We start from the raw sequence: 12,190 nt of genomic DNA, 5'->3' as shown, positions 1-12,190 counted from the left end.
CTAATATAAATAGTCACAGCTCACAAACAAGATGCATGGTTTTCGGAGGAAAGTCGATGCATGAAGTTCTTACAACAAGTTGGGCCGGCTTCAATAATTGTAAGATAAACTAATCACTGGCATAGCTTAAAGCCAAAACGTGAAAGGTCAAGGGTCCCTTGACAGTTGTTAAAGTGGAAGAGAGCTTGACTCTTCCCTTCACAGTGCTCTATTAAAGCGAGATCTGGGAAGATAATATTAACCCTTAACTAGTAGGAGTATATCAAATCAACAACATGTGCATTCTTCCTGAACCCCTTTCCATCTTACTGTCGGTGCTCTACTCTCCGAACCAAAGCGGACAACATTGCACATGCACCAGTATACATGCTGTCAAACTGATTGCTCTATACATACATTACATATACGGCCATAATTTACACTGCAGCATTACAAACGCGCCTTAAACCTGACGAAATGTCTAACAAATTTCAAGAAACTCTATAATTCCTTCTTCTCCCTTGGCGATGCTCTAGTTGAGCCCGAAGAACTCGGTCACGGAGAGCAGGTCGCAGAACCCGCCGCCCGCCTGCATCTGATCCATGCTGTCCAACTGCTCCAGAAACTCCCAGCAGGTGCCGCTGTCGCCGAAGCCGCCGTGCAGGGGATCCTCCACGCCGGGTGGCCCATCGACCTGCGCGGACCCCTGGCTCATCACCTGACGATGATCGCCGCCTCCTGCACCAACCACCCCCGCGGCTTCCGGGCCAGGTGCCGCCGCCGCCACCTGGCCACCGATGTAGTCCATGTTGAGCCAATCTGCGAACATCACCTTGGGAGCCACGGGCGCGTGGGCCCTGCAGGCCGGAGGCTCGGTCACGGTCAGACAGCTCGAGTCGGCCGACGACGACTCGTGCGGCGGCTCCGATGAGCCGGAGTTCGACGGCCGGCCGGCCCGTTCCTGCGCCGCACCGACTTCCCCTGTGCTCTGGCTCTGGGACCCGTCCGACTCCGCGGCTGAGCTCGCCGCGTGCCGGTTGGGCGAGTTGGGGGCCTCCTTGCCACCCTCGACCCTCTTCTTGAGGTACGAGTTCCAGTAGTTCTTCACTTCGTTGTCGGTCCTGCCCGGTAAATGCCGTGCGATCCTCGACCACCTGCGGTACAAGTTTCGCGTCAATAATTAAGCCAGCGGGCCCGAGTTACTTGCGGTTCACTTAACTTTGGTTTTGGTTTCTGTCGGTCGGCGGGGTTCACTTAGTGGGAAAATGATTTCAGCTTTTGCATTGCCAACTTGACGTTTCTTTCGTCCTTTATTAAGTTTCTCGTTCTTTTCTCCTTTTGTGGCTCGGGTATTACTATAAACAAAACAAAATGTGTCACTTGGGTGAGAGGGACGAGCGTGGTGTACGTAGTCTATTCATTCATGTGGACCACCGATCATCCTTGGATATTTTTCGGGGGACATAATTGCAAGGCCCAATAAAGAATCTAATCTCCTCGCGAGACCACACTACGTGCCAGTTGGGATTGTCAAGGCAGCTGTTTCCATTAACTCGCAAGTGAGCGCGGATTGGTCCAAATAGTCGACGCCATGTTCTCGCCGCTCTACTGTACAGCTAAAATCAACAGGGCCGGCGGTGTTCTCTGCAGCAACTGCCAGAGGATATACCAGAGAGAAACTCAGAATGTTTTTTCCTTTCCAAGATAGATAGATAATGATTTTGGGCAAACTTGCGCTAGGACGCAACTGTACTGTATGCCATTTAGCGTCCGTCCGTCCAAGCCCACAATATTTTATACTAACAAGCTAATAATCGGAGCGAAAAGCAGTTGCAATCATCACAATGTGCACCCAGCAGACAGAGGGAAAAATCTCGTGGATTTGGAGCGTCCATGGAGCGTGAGCGTCAGCATCAACTCCACTACGGAAAAGGTCTGGGTGGCTACCATCACCGGTCGCCCTTTTCCGTTCCCTCTTTTCTTTCCTTCCTTCATTCACTCGAATTAACGTGTTCTAGAACGGGATTGCCGCCAGCTCAGCGCCGCCGAGCATGGACAATTACACTGGTACCTTTCACCTCCAAACGGTGGGCTACAGTAGGAGTGCTACCTGCCTAGTGTGTGCGGGGGGAAACCTAAAAGGAAAACATGGCAGCGGCATCTAGACAGACAACGTGGAGAAGTGTCTTTCGATCGATCGTCTCAATCATTTGCGTACAGTACAGTACAGAGAGTAAGTAAGTAAATAGTGTGTGCTGGGCTGCTTACTTGTTGCCGAGGGCGGCGTGGAGGCTCATCACCGTCTCCTCCTCCTCCGGCGAGAACATGCCGTGCTTCAGCCCCGGCCGCAGGTAGTTGATCCACCGCAGCCTGCAGCTCTTGCCGTTCCGCTGGAGTCCTGTGCGGAGAATTTCGGTCATGGTCAGAACCAGCCAGCCAATGTGCATTTCTCTTTTCGGACAGATAAAACTAACTACTGCCACGAACAAATCGAGGCCAATTCGGACGAGCTGGCCGGAGACAGAACGAAATTCAGCCGAGGGGCGCCGATTACCGGTGCCGGAGCACCCGATCATCGACCCAACGCACCGAATTCTCCTCAATTATGCCCCTTTTCGTGCTCGTAGAAATGCGGATACGAGAGCGGTGGTCGGCCTTACCGGCTTTGGCGGGAAGCGCGCTCCAGCAGCCGTGGCCGTGCCGGAGAATGTAATCGCGGAGCTTCTGGTCCTCCTCCGGCGACCACAGCCCCTTCCGGTAGCTCGGTCTGGGCTTGTCGCACGCCTTACACCCCATTGCTTGCTTGCAGGCGGACGACCGACGCGGCACGAAACCTCGGAGAGGTGTACAGGACGCAGCAGCGGTGGCAGAGGCTTCGGGTTCAAGCCTTGGTTGGGATGGAGGAGCGTTCTGGCGTTTCCAGAGGGGAGCAGTAGGTGGGAGTTTTATAGCCATGGAAAGGGGGTGTTTTGTGTCGTTTGGGAAATAAAAAATTAGTACGTGTTATCATCACCACTAGCTCAATTTTGCGATTACTGGTATTAATGTACTGATGTTATATTAGAAAGAAAAAACTGTAAACAATAGGAATCATACTATATCATAATCTAGTGCAATTGCCGCCCGAGAAAAAATATTGTGATATAATGACTTAAGGGCGGCTAATGCCTTCTACTCCGAAAAATCACGGTTTACATTTGTTACGAACATTATTGAAATATTAAATAGATGAGCGTGAGAGAGTGAGGTTTTAAAGAACGCCAAGAGACCACGAAGCGTGATAATTAATCAAAATCAAGGCCAGCTGCGATCGGCAATGAAGTGGAAAATAAGTAAGGTGAGAGTACAAGTAGTGGAGAAAACCGGCAAATCGTCTGCGACGACGTGACAGCTTTTCAAAAACCCATTGCTTTTGTCTGGTGTATGTTTTTCAAACTGTTATGGAGGACACGCCTCATCAGGTCGTAATTGGCAAATACCAAACGGTAACATCCGCGCCAGCAAAAAGACATCAGTAAGACGTATTTGATGTACTTGGATTGATTAGTATCGCTTTTGGATTTCCCCCTTGCTTGGTTCTAAAGTGCAGCAAGGGTCTAGAAAGCAAAACTATTTATGACTGGCCCTTTTCCTTTGAAGCAGAAAGAGAGTGACTTGCTTGTAATAGAAGCCAAGAATGAAGGAGCGGGGCAGAGCAGAGCAGAGCAGGCACTATCTATGAGCATTCAACACAGACGCGCAGAAAGTCCCAAAAGAAGAAACAAGCTGCAGCCCCTGCTATATACAATCAACGCTCCATGATGAGAGTTGAAAGTGTCAAACTTGACTGTTGGTCTCGGAATGGAACCATCATATTGCCTGTCCGTCGGCCAGAAGATCCCAGCGTGTCATCGCCCAATTTAGCGCCCCTCCATCAACAAAGCGTGTCCGGAAATTCGTACTGCACCGACTGGATCCCTCGTCCATGTGTAGGTTGGCTAGCTTAACCGACGAGACGACGCAGCAATAGCATGCACGGCCGCGTGCGTGCGCGCGTCGGTCCGTCCCGTCCGTGCCCGCGCGCGCGCACCGCATGCACCGGCACCGCAAAAGGCGAAAGCGTCGGGGGCTTCCAGCGTTTTCCACGCGCCCTCGCCGCATGCGGCGCTCCTCCGGGGCACCGACGACGCGGCCGCGGGCGGTCAGTGGGAACGGACGTCGTCAGATGGCTGGCATATATGCAACCGGTGGCCTTGTCATTTGATCCCTGCGTGCGTGCGTGCGTGGGTGTATACGCATGCGTGTTTGACGTCCCGGTTTGTCCGTAGCTAGCCCCGGAGCAGAGGTGGTGCCTGGCTGTCAGGGAAAGGTTATCTCCTCGATCGATCGGCGGCCAGCGGCATATGCATATCTCGGGGGAAATCGGCGCGCGGCGTACGTGGCCATCGCCTCGCCCGTCGTCGGGCATGGGGGCTGCCCAGCCCAGCTGGTCGAACAGGGAGGAGAAATTCGACCCGGCAGACGTGCATGCATGCAGTATACTACTAGTCACGAGACCAGTTCTTATCAATGGTTAACAATCGCTGACTAACTTGTCTTAGTCTCCCAACAGAGGCGCTAACAGTCGATGTCTACGTATGGAATGGTTAACTGGGGTGACGGACGTATGTGCATGTGGCTGGGCCTCACCAAACTCGAAATTAATTAGACGGGCGGTTTAGGGGGGCTGCACTAAGCTGCATGCCTCGTGTCATCGTGTGCGTTGCGACGTGACCATGCACGTCTAGGCACGAGGCGGAAGAAAGCTTCAGATGATTGATTCCAACGGGTGTAGTCACAATTTTATAAACCGTGCATGCGGCACGACAGGGAAAATGAGAAGCCGTGCCATGACGATGATGTAGTGTGCACTGTCATGGTAGCGTGGTCCCGCCATGCATTAGCTTTTTCGCCTTTGATGGAACCCCTTGATAACGCCCTTCTCATTTTCTTTTCTCCATACCGCACTCCAAGGAAGATTCTTGTGGATATTGCATTGTGAGGTAAGGGCATCTCCAACATCAACCCGTAAATTTTCTTTCTTATCAGTCCGCCGACAAGTGAAAACGGCCATCGAACGATGTCCGCATACATCTCAAGCATGGTTTCAACTAAACAGACCAAATTCATTCAAACTCAAAGTTCAGATGAAAAATAGCACAAATCTAGCATGCAAATAAGTATAGTACAACAATGTTTCAAATTCGACGAGATTAACGGATGTCCAACAAGTTTTTCATGAACGAATCATGTCGTTCTACACATACTGCTCATTCAGCTTCATCCAACAGCGTGTGTACGCAAATGATCGTCTCTCTGTCCTGTGGTATATCACGGCAGCACGTACATGCTAGACAAGGTGTAGAGCAACATTGAGTGAATGAATGATTTAAACAAGTTGAGCAAGAACAAACAGAACTTATGATCTCCACTGCCACGCACAATGGCCCCTTGCTTTCAGCTGACCAACCACGTGAAAAAATTTGGTGACGGTGGTCTGGATGGCGTACCGGCGACACGATAAAGAGATGTGCATGTCGTAGGGCGCAATGTGCATTCACGCGTGAAACCATTCATGCACTTGCTGCTAGAAGGTCCCTCTTCTGCTCCTGCCTACGAAATCCACGGATACAGCCAACCACGCATCGCACAACAGCTCATCCTCCATGGTCGAGTACCCCTCCATCTTTCATACTCTGAAAAAACACATGACATCTGAAATTAAGCTAAATGGCATTTGACCTAACACTTGTTGGGCATGGTGTCCTCCATGGAGATTGTCGACAGGGGGCAGAGTGTACCTGTGTACAAACGGCTCCAGGATGGACAACAGTGTCATAAAAGACGAGCCCGTCGGTGCCGGTTGCAGACGTCCGCAATGCCTCTATGGCGGCCGGAGAGGTACATCGGCGACGGCGAAAGTGGAGGGTGCAGATGCAAAGCAAGGGGGAGAAGGGGCGAATTGGAAGCAAATGGGATCGGAAGGGGGGATGTAGTGGCATTAGATGTCGGAGTCCTACATGGCTGCTGTCCGGACTCCCGCAACTCCCCTTCCGCCACTTTGTCTCCACTTCGCGGGAGAAAGTGCATCCAAACCGTCGAGCGGACCAATACAAATCCGCGTTGGATAGCACAACATGTCCGGACTGCATGGTCCAAACGTATGAGGACAGTTTGAGGGTCCGTATTCGAGATGCCCAAAGACCAACTCTACGAGAGTTGCCATAGACCCAATCGAAACTGCTTCATGCACGATCCTTGTGCCTGATGGATGCACGACAATGAAATCTAGTAGTCGTTACCCAATGTATGCATGCATGTCCGGCCTCGAATGCTATCTGAAGGCTATAGAGGCGAAGCACAAACACAGAGTTTTTTTAAAGACCCAGCTTGGAATGTTGGCTTTTCATGTTGATCATAGCAGGGAGCAGGTGGAGAAAAACAATGAGATGGAGTTGATCCGCAGATCAAAAAGGATAAAAGAAAAAGAGGAGACTAGGGCTACAAAATGGAGCTAATAAAACAAATCAGCCTATTCCTTATGGAGGTAGAGTGAACGGGTGCATTAGGCAGGATGCCCCGGCTTGGCGCCAGAGCTCGATACCTGTCTTGATCGCTTGTAGCACCACCCTCGCCGAGGATTCCTTTCCTCTAAAAGTGCAGCTGTTGCGGTGCAACCAGATCTCCCACAGAGCCAATATCGCCACTGATTTGAGGCCCTTCCTGAACTCTGGCTTTGTGTTCACCACAATCTTCGACACCCGATCAGTCGCGGCAACGGCGTCGCTTCCAGGCTGCGGCCTCGGAGCCTCACAACCCACCCATCTCGACAAGCTGTTCCAGATCGTTGCTGTGAACGGGCATGGCCAGAAAATGTGGTCAACAGTCTCGAGGCTTCTGAGATAGAATTGGCAGAAGTAGGAGTTGGGCCATCCCCGTCGCTGCAATCGGTCATTGCACCTTTGCCTATTCAGCATCATAAGCCAGTATAAAACCTTCAGCTTCCCTGGCGCCCATGTCTACTGTATGAGCTGTGGGAAAACGGAGCCGTGGTTTGTTTGAAACTGAGCTCGATATACGGACGAGGCCGTGTAGCAGCCGCTGGCCTCCAAGTTCCATCTGATTTCGTCGGCGGCTTCTGGATTGAGGGTGATCGAAGCAGTTCGCAGCAGCCTTGCCAACCGTACACAGTCTTGCACCACCAGCTCAGTCTGTCCATGCGCCAGGTCCAGGATCCAGCGATCCTCATGCAGGGCGTCGGCCATAGTCCTATTTTTCCTCCATGAGTGCTGGTAAAGAGTTGGAAACAACACCTTGAGCGTGCCCATTGGCAGCCAGGAGCAGGACCAGAAACTAGCTGTCCGGCCATTGCCAATTCTGACTGATGTTGCCGCGCTGAAGAACGCCTTGTCCGCGTCCGAGCACGACACTTCCATGCTCGCCCATGGCCTCTCCGGGTGTTTCCATGTCAACCACAGCCACCTTTGGCGGAGAGCTCTGCCGAAGCGCTCGAGATCGAGGACCACGAGCCCACCCTTGTCCAGCGGAGAGCACACCTTGGACCAACTCACCTTACACTTGCCCCCGGACAACTCCTCCTCTTGTGCCCAGAGAAAACGCCGCCTCACTTTGTCAATCTCCTTGAAGAATTTTTTCGGCATACGGAGCACGGTCATAGCGAAAGTAGGGATTGCACTTAAGACTGCTCGAACTAGAACCTGCCTACCCGCAATAGTCATGAGCTTGCCTTTCCAACCTGCTAGCCTTGCTCTGATCCGATCAAGGACGAACTGGAGGTGCACGAGCCTGGTTCTTGTGAGAGTAAGCGGCAGCCCCAGGTACTTCAGTGGAAAAGTGGCCACAATGCCCCCACCTGCTGAATGTCGACCATTTCGCAATGGATCAGAGTTGCAGTGGACTTCTGCCGGTTGATCCTCAGTCCCGTGGCCTCTCCAAACATGTTCAGAATAGTGACTAGTGCATCCATCTCAGCCTTGTACGGATTTATGAAGATCACGGCATCATCCGCGTAGAGGCTGACCCTGAGCTTGAGCTCTCTCCTAGGCAGCGGTTGAATCATCTGCTGCATGATCGCCTCATCGATCAGACGCTGCAACGGGTCAATTGCAAGGATAAATAGCAGTGGTGACAGCGGGTCGCCCTGACGGAGCCCTTTCATGTGTTAATTCTGCTCCCTGTCGTTCCGTTGAGGAGGAATTCTGAACTCGACGTTGAAAGCAGCCATGCAACCCAGTCCCTCCATCGAGCGCTGAAACCCAGCTCTTGCAACAGTTCCAGAAGATAATCCTAGGAAACACTGTCAAAGGCCTTAGAGATATCCATCTTCAGCAGAAGCGCAGGCGTTTTGCTTCTGTGCAGCGCTCAGACACCATTTTGCACATACAAAAAACTATCCTGGATGCACCTTGTCTTCATGAAAGCTGATTGCGCCGGTGACACAATAGCGTGGATCACTCTTGCCAGCCTAATTGACAGAACCTTGGTGACAAACTTCGCGAAGGAGTGAATCAGGCTAATCGGTCGAAAATCATTCATTCTCACAACACCATCTTTCTTTGGCAACAACGCCACAAACATGGTGTTCAGGGCAGCTAAATTACCCCCCCCCCCCCGCGCGAGGTTGTAGAAGCGGTGGAAAGCAGCCATGATGTCGGCCCTGATGATCGGCCAACAGGCCCTGTAAAAACTGCCAATGAAGCCGTCAGGCCCTGGAGCTTTTTCTGCCGGCGACTGCAAAATTGCTGCCCAAACTTCCTCTTCAGTGAAGGGATTTTCCAGTCCAGCCGCTTGAACTCTCGGAAGCCGCAGCAAGCTCCAGTTGAGCATGACACTCCAGCCTGTGTCAGCTGCCATAGCCTTGCTAAAATGATCATGAATGACTTGGGCTTTATTAGCATGGGTTATTGCAACTCTGTCATCGCTCTGGATGGAGTGGATGAAGTTTTTGTGCCTTCTGGAACAACACTTGGCATGAAAGAACTTGGTGCTGGCATCTCCCACACGCAGCTAGAGCACCTGGGAAGCATGCCTTCTTCTTGCTCTTTCGATGGCCGCCAGCCCTACCAATCTCATCTTGAGTAGTCTACGAAGGGTGAACTCGGCAGTTGATAGGGTTCTTGTCTCTTGAGCTACCTCTAGACGCGGTATAACCTCGCTAGCGATGTGGAACTATAGCTTTGCATCACTGAAAAGAGATTTGCTCCAAATCTTCAGATCACGGGTGGTTCTGCTCAGCTTGGTTTGCAGTCCTGAGAAAGCACATCATTGCTGAACTGGATGGTTCCAAGCCCGCTCGACTGTGGCATGGAAGTGTGGGAATTTCGGCCAAAAGGACTCAAAACGGAAACGTGAACGATGCTTTGGGGCGTCGCACGGCGCTAGGATCAGCAGGCAGTGGTCGGAGCATGCCGTGGCAGAGGCCAGCAGCCCATAGGTGGGGAAGAGCAGCACCCAGATGACATTACAGAAGAATTTATCTATGCTAACCAAAGTGGGATTTTGTCATTTGTTACTCCAGGTGAAACGTCTATTCTTGCACTTGATCTCCCGCAGGCTAGCCGAGTCGATCACAGCTCTAAACCTACCCATGATGCGCCGATTTAGGTTGAAGTTGTTTTTATCCCTAGCCTCATAGATGATGTTGAAATCACCTGTAAGCAGCTAGGGCTCACTCGAGGGCGGTGCAGATCGAGCTAGCTCTAGCAAAAATTGATCTTTCCTAGCCTCGTCCGCCGGCCCGTAGACCGTAGTTAGCCAAAACGTGGAAGCCGAGCGTAGGACAGTAACTTTAGCAGTGATGGCGAACTTGCCAACGGCATGGGAAACGAAAGAGACGATCTGATTATCCCACAGAATTGCCACCCCTCCCTTGGTTCCTATCGTAGGGAGAATTATGCAGTCGACGAGTCTCGTTCCTCCTATATCCTTAACTAGGGCTGGCGACCAAACGTCGATCTTGGTTTCTTGAAGACAAAGGATCGTGGTCAATGCGATGCAGCAGCTTTGCACACAGCATCGCGCTTGGCTGGCATGTTCAGCCCTCGCACGTTCCAGCTAAGAATGGGGCATTGGTTGTCATCCATATGGAAACCAAGTCATACTCCAACGGCTACAATTACTATTGATTGAACAGGAGATCAGGGATGATAACAAACACACATGACCACGCTCCAGGGGATGCTGATGCCCTCCAATAGGCCCCAAACTGCACCAGCACCAGCTACACCTATCTGCTAACCTGACTAGAACAACAGCAAGACCTAACTCAACCCCGCTTCAGTCCGAGCGCCTTTGGAGGCTACTAGCAGAAGAAGAAACTAATATGATCACACTACAGCCTCATCGGCAGCTCCATCAGGTCCGGCCATGGCGGTAGCAACGCGCAACGCCTCGTTGCTGAGGCAGGTGAGCTTGGTGATGCAGGCGATGTCGTCGTCGGTGAGCGGCTCGTCAAATTTGCGCAGAAGCTTCTCGGCTGCCTTGGCGTTCATCTTCTCCTTCGGACCCAGCAGGCCCAGCTCACGCACTAGCCTGAGAGTTCCCCGCTGCGCGACTGGCACGGACGACGGGTTGGCTGCCTGCCGTGCGCTGTGACGCACGGGGGGTGGCGCGGCCCGGGTCTTGGGAGGGGCGGACGAACGGTGCACCGGTGCAGCAGGCACCAGTGGCGGCTTGGTGCCTTGGAAGAGGTCCTGCGGGGCAATATGCTATGCTAACGGATGGGTCTTGTCCATCAAATCATTCTCCTAATGACGTGATCCCGTTATCAAGTTACAGCTCATGTCTATGGTCAGGAAACTTTAACCATCCTTTGATCAACGAGCTAGTCTAGTAGAGGCTTACTAGGGACTTGGTATTTGTTTTTGTATTCACACATGTATTTCAGTATCCGATCAATAGAATTATGGAATGAATAATAAACCTTTATCATGATTAAGGAAATATAATTAATAACCACTTTATTATTGCCTCTAAGGCATATTTTCAACAGGAGCCTAGCCCAGAACCATCGTCTACCCTATGCCAAAACTCTTGCCAGGAACACCGATGACCTCCCATGGCGACTCCCACCACAAGAGTGACATTGTGGGAGAAAAAAGGACAAGGGAAAACACAGGGGGCGGGCAGCTTACCTTCGGAGGAGTCATTAATCGCCAGACAACCAAGCTCCCTCACGGGAATACCACTCCTAAGCTCCAGCCGCCGCCACCGAATCCGTCACCCTCTGAACACCAAAAGTTGTCTCCCCGCTCCTATCTTTCCTTGATTGTGAAATGGACGCCAACCCCTCGTGAATAGTTGCAGCAAATCCCAAGAAGGACGCACCTAGAAGCACCTGGTTGGTTTCAGGGAGGACATGGCGCAAAGAGGTGCTTTGGATCACGAGGGATCCAACGTCCCATGGGCAACTAGTGCAAGACTCGGTTAGTTGGACAGGCAAAATTGTTTTCTTTTTGGAAATCCTACGAAGCACAATACCCACAGATATGTAAAACGTACAAAAGTTGAGTGTCTTCTACTTATGATAAGTTTTGGGATTCCCCAAAGAGGAAGGGTGAAGTGGTATAGTAGCAAAATGTATTTCACTCAGTTAAGAACCAAGGTTTATCAAACCAATAGGAGATGCCACTCAGACAAGATAAATGATACCTACACACACAAACAAATGCTTGCACCCAACGACAGCAAGGGGGTTGTCAATCCCCTTGTTCTTGCCAATTGCAAGGATTAATCAGGTAGTGACAGATAGATAAGATAAAAAGGAAAATAAAAGTAAATAAATTGCAGCAAGGTATATATTTTAGGGTTTTCGTACATATAAAGTGAATGGACCCGGGATCCATAGTTTCGCTAGAGGCATCTCTCTCATGAGCATAGTACGGTGCATAAACAAATTACTTTTGGGCAATTGGTAGAACAACACATAGTTATGATGATTTATCATGCCATCATCATCATGGTGGAGGCAGCAAGGTCGATGAAGATTGTCTCCCCAGTGGTTTCCCCCTCCGGCAGAGTACCGGCGGAGGCCTCCAGATGGGATCGCGGAAGAAGAGAGGCTTCCGTCGATGGAATAATTGCTTCGGATCTCGCTCCGGTGCTTTCTAGACTTCAGGGAATTTATAACGCTGGAATTAGGTTAGACGGACCCACATGGGAGTCACAAGCTCAC

The 12,190-nt window shown here is 51.3% G+C and overlaps 1 protein-coding gene across 1 annotated transcript; it reads right to left on the bottom strand.

Annotated features, from left to right (window-relative positions):
• Positions 1 to 249: 249 nt before the first annotated feature.
• On the bottom strand, positions 250 to 2,903 carry LOC119326468 (transcription factor LAF1-like). Its single transcript, XM_037600106.1, has 3 exons — positions 2,640 to 2,903; positions 2,248 to 2,377; positions 250 to 1,133 (listed from the first exon to the last, which is right to left on the bottom strand). The coding sequence occupies exons 1-3, from the start codon at positions 2,773 to 2,775 to the stop codon at positions 512 to 514; spliced, it is 888 nt and encodes a 295-aa protein (XP_037456003.1). The 5' UTR covers positions 2,776 to 2,903; the 3' UTR covers positions 250 to 511.
• Between the last annotated feature and the right edge of the window lie 9,287 nt (positions 2,904 to 12,190).

This window comes from Triticum dicoccoides, chromosome 6B (assembly GCF_002162155.2).
Source record: "Triticum dicoccoides isolate Atlit2015 ecotype Zavitan chromosome 6B, WEW_v2.0, whole genome shotgun sequence".
Classification (NCBI taxonomy): domain Eukaryota; kingdom Viridiplantae; phylum Streptophyta; class Magnoliopsida; order Poales; family Poaceae; genus Triticum; species Triticum dicoccoides.
This window is presented reverse-complemented; position numbering and strand designations above follow the sequence as displayed.

Excerpts from the sequence above, each read along its gene's own strand:
- LOC119326468 (XM_037600106.1), bottom strand. The coding sequence starts at position 2,775 with ATGGGGTGTAAGGCGTGCGACAAGCCCAGACCGAGCTACCGGAAGGGG. Across the intron at positions 2,378-2,639 it reads CGCGCTTCCCGCCAAAGCCG|GACTCCAGCGGAACGGCAAG; the intron begins GTAAGGCCGACC and ends TTCTCCGCACAG. Across the intron at positions 1,134-2,247 it reads CACGCCGCCCTCGGCAACAA|GTGGTCGAGGATCGCACGGC; the intron begins GTAAGCAGCCCA and ends CTTGTACCGCAG.